Source organism: Selaginella moellendorffii, unplaced genomic scaffold (genome assembly GCF_000143415.4).
Source record: "Selaginella moellendorffii unplaced genomic scaffold, v1.0 SELMOscaffold_682, whole genome shotgun sequence".
NCBI classification, from domain to species: domain Eukaryota; kingdom Viridiplantae; phylum Streptophyta; class Lycopodiopsida; order Selaginellales; family Selaginellaceae; genus Selaginella; species Selaginella moellendorffii.
In genome coordinates this window covers 2244-3594 of record NW_003314928.1, presented here as the reverse complement: position 1 = coordinate 3594, position 1351 = coordinate 2244, and the positions used below count along the sequence as shown (strand labels likewise).

The 1351-nt window shown below is 44.0% G+C and overlaps 1 protein-coding gene across 1 annotated transcript; it reads right to left on the bottom strand.

Annotated features, from left to right (window-relative positions):
- Positions 1–16: 16 nt before the first annotated feature.
- LOC9652981 (copper transporter 5.1) lies at positions 17–501 on the bottom strand (the record flags this gene model as incomplete). Its single annotated transcript, XM_002994730.2, has 1 exon — positions 17–501. A coding segment is annotated over exon 1 (485 nt), but the record flags the coding sequence as incomplete, so codon positions are not given.
- Between the last annotated feature and the right edge of the window lie 850 nt (positions 502–1351).

The window sequence follows — 1351 nt, the reverse complement described above, 5'->3', positions numbered from 1 at the left end:
GAATATATTATCTTACTCTGCACCAATACCATTCACATTCATAGCCCTCTCAATGGCTTGGAATATCAAGAATCCCAGGCACAGCCCAGATATGACGGCAACGAAGACACCTCCGTTGAAGCTCATGACGATGAGCATGAGCAAGTAGCCCGTGGTTGTGTGGGCGCCATACAAAACCACCCCCACCAACATCTCGAGCCATGCGTGTTTGTGTTTGCTGCTGCCACTGCTGCTGCTTCCGTTGTAGAGCTTGTGGATGTATCCCAGAAACTGGTGGGCGATTGCAAAGATAAAAACAGCCAGGACAACGAGTGCGTAGTGAACCGGATTTCTTGTTACCCAGCTCGAAAACAAGAGCGTCATGTCCTTACCCCAGTAAAAACTGCTTTGCATCGGCATTAATTGAGCTTCGAATCCAGCGACGTGACCCATACTCGGAGACATGGAGGATGATCCGCCATCGCTGCCCGCAGGTGCGTGTGAACCATGACCCTCGTCCATATTGCAGGCAATTACCCAAAGTTCACTCCAAATCTGTAAACGAAGCTAGCTGCCTGCAGCTCCCTTGGTTGTGTCGTCATGGACTTAGGGCATGGTGCAGAACATAGCCAAGGTGCGCGCATTGGTAGCTGCTACAAGTTTTGTTTGCCTCTTTTGGGCAACTCTGAAGGATAGAAATTGAGCGGAACCGCGTTTTACGGCACACCGCGCAACTTGTCGTTAAGCTTTTTGAATTGATCCAGAAATTTGTTTTACATCCAACTCCATCAAGGGTTTGGGCTGATACATTTTCACATTTGTCATGTCTAGATCTTCAAAGTTTTCATAGGGTTTCTTCTTTTCTCCTCTTTTCACCAGCAATGTTAATCTTTGGATCAGCAATTGATAACTCCATAATTTAATGAATGCCTTCATTGCATTTGTAAAAAGCTTTGTAAATCTGCAATGTAATTTAGCATTTGCTCTTCCGAAAGCCTCTTACTCCATGCAAAGCCCAAGCAGGTCATGCTAGTGTATGTGTGGATAGTGCTTAGTTAGGATTTCGTGGGGCTTGTGCATGCACAATCTTCAAGAGAAGAACAAGTAAGTTTTATGCAAAAGGAGAAAAAATAAAATAAAATTTACCTGGTATTGCAGTCAAAAGTATCATCATCTAGAGTGTTGTGACTTGTTTTCCTTTGTTTCCTTTGCTCAATTCTCTCCACAGCCTTAAACTGAAGCTTCTCCTTTTTTAAACCTAAGTTGCCCAGCCCGACTTTCTCATAGAAACTTGGATAGATATGGAGAGCCAGAACCGAATTCTAGTGGATTCTTTATAGTATACCTTGAGTTTCGCAATGGTCATATCCAA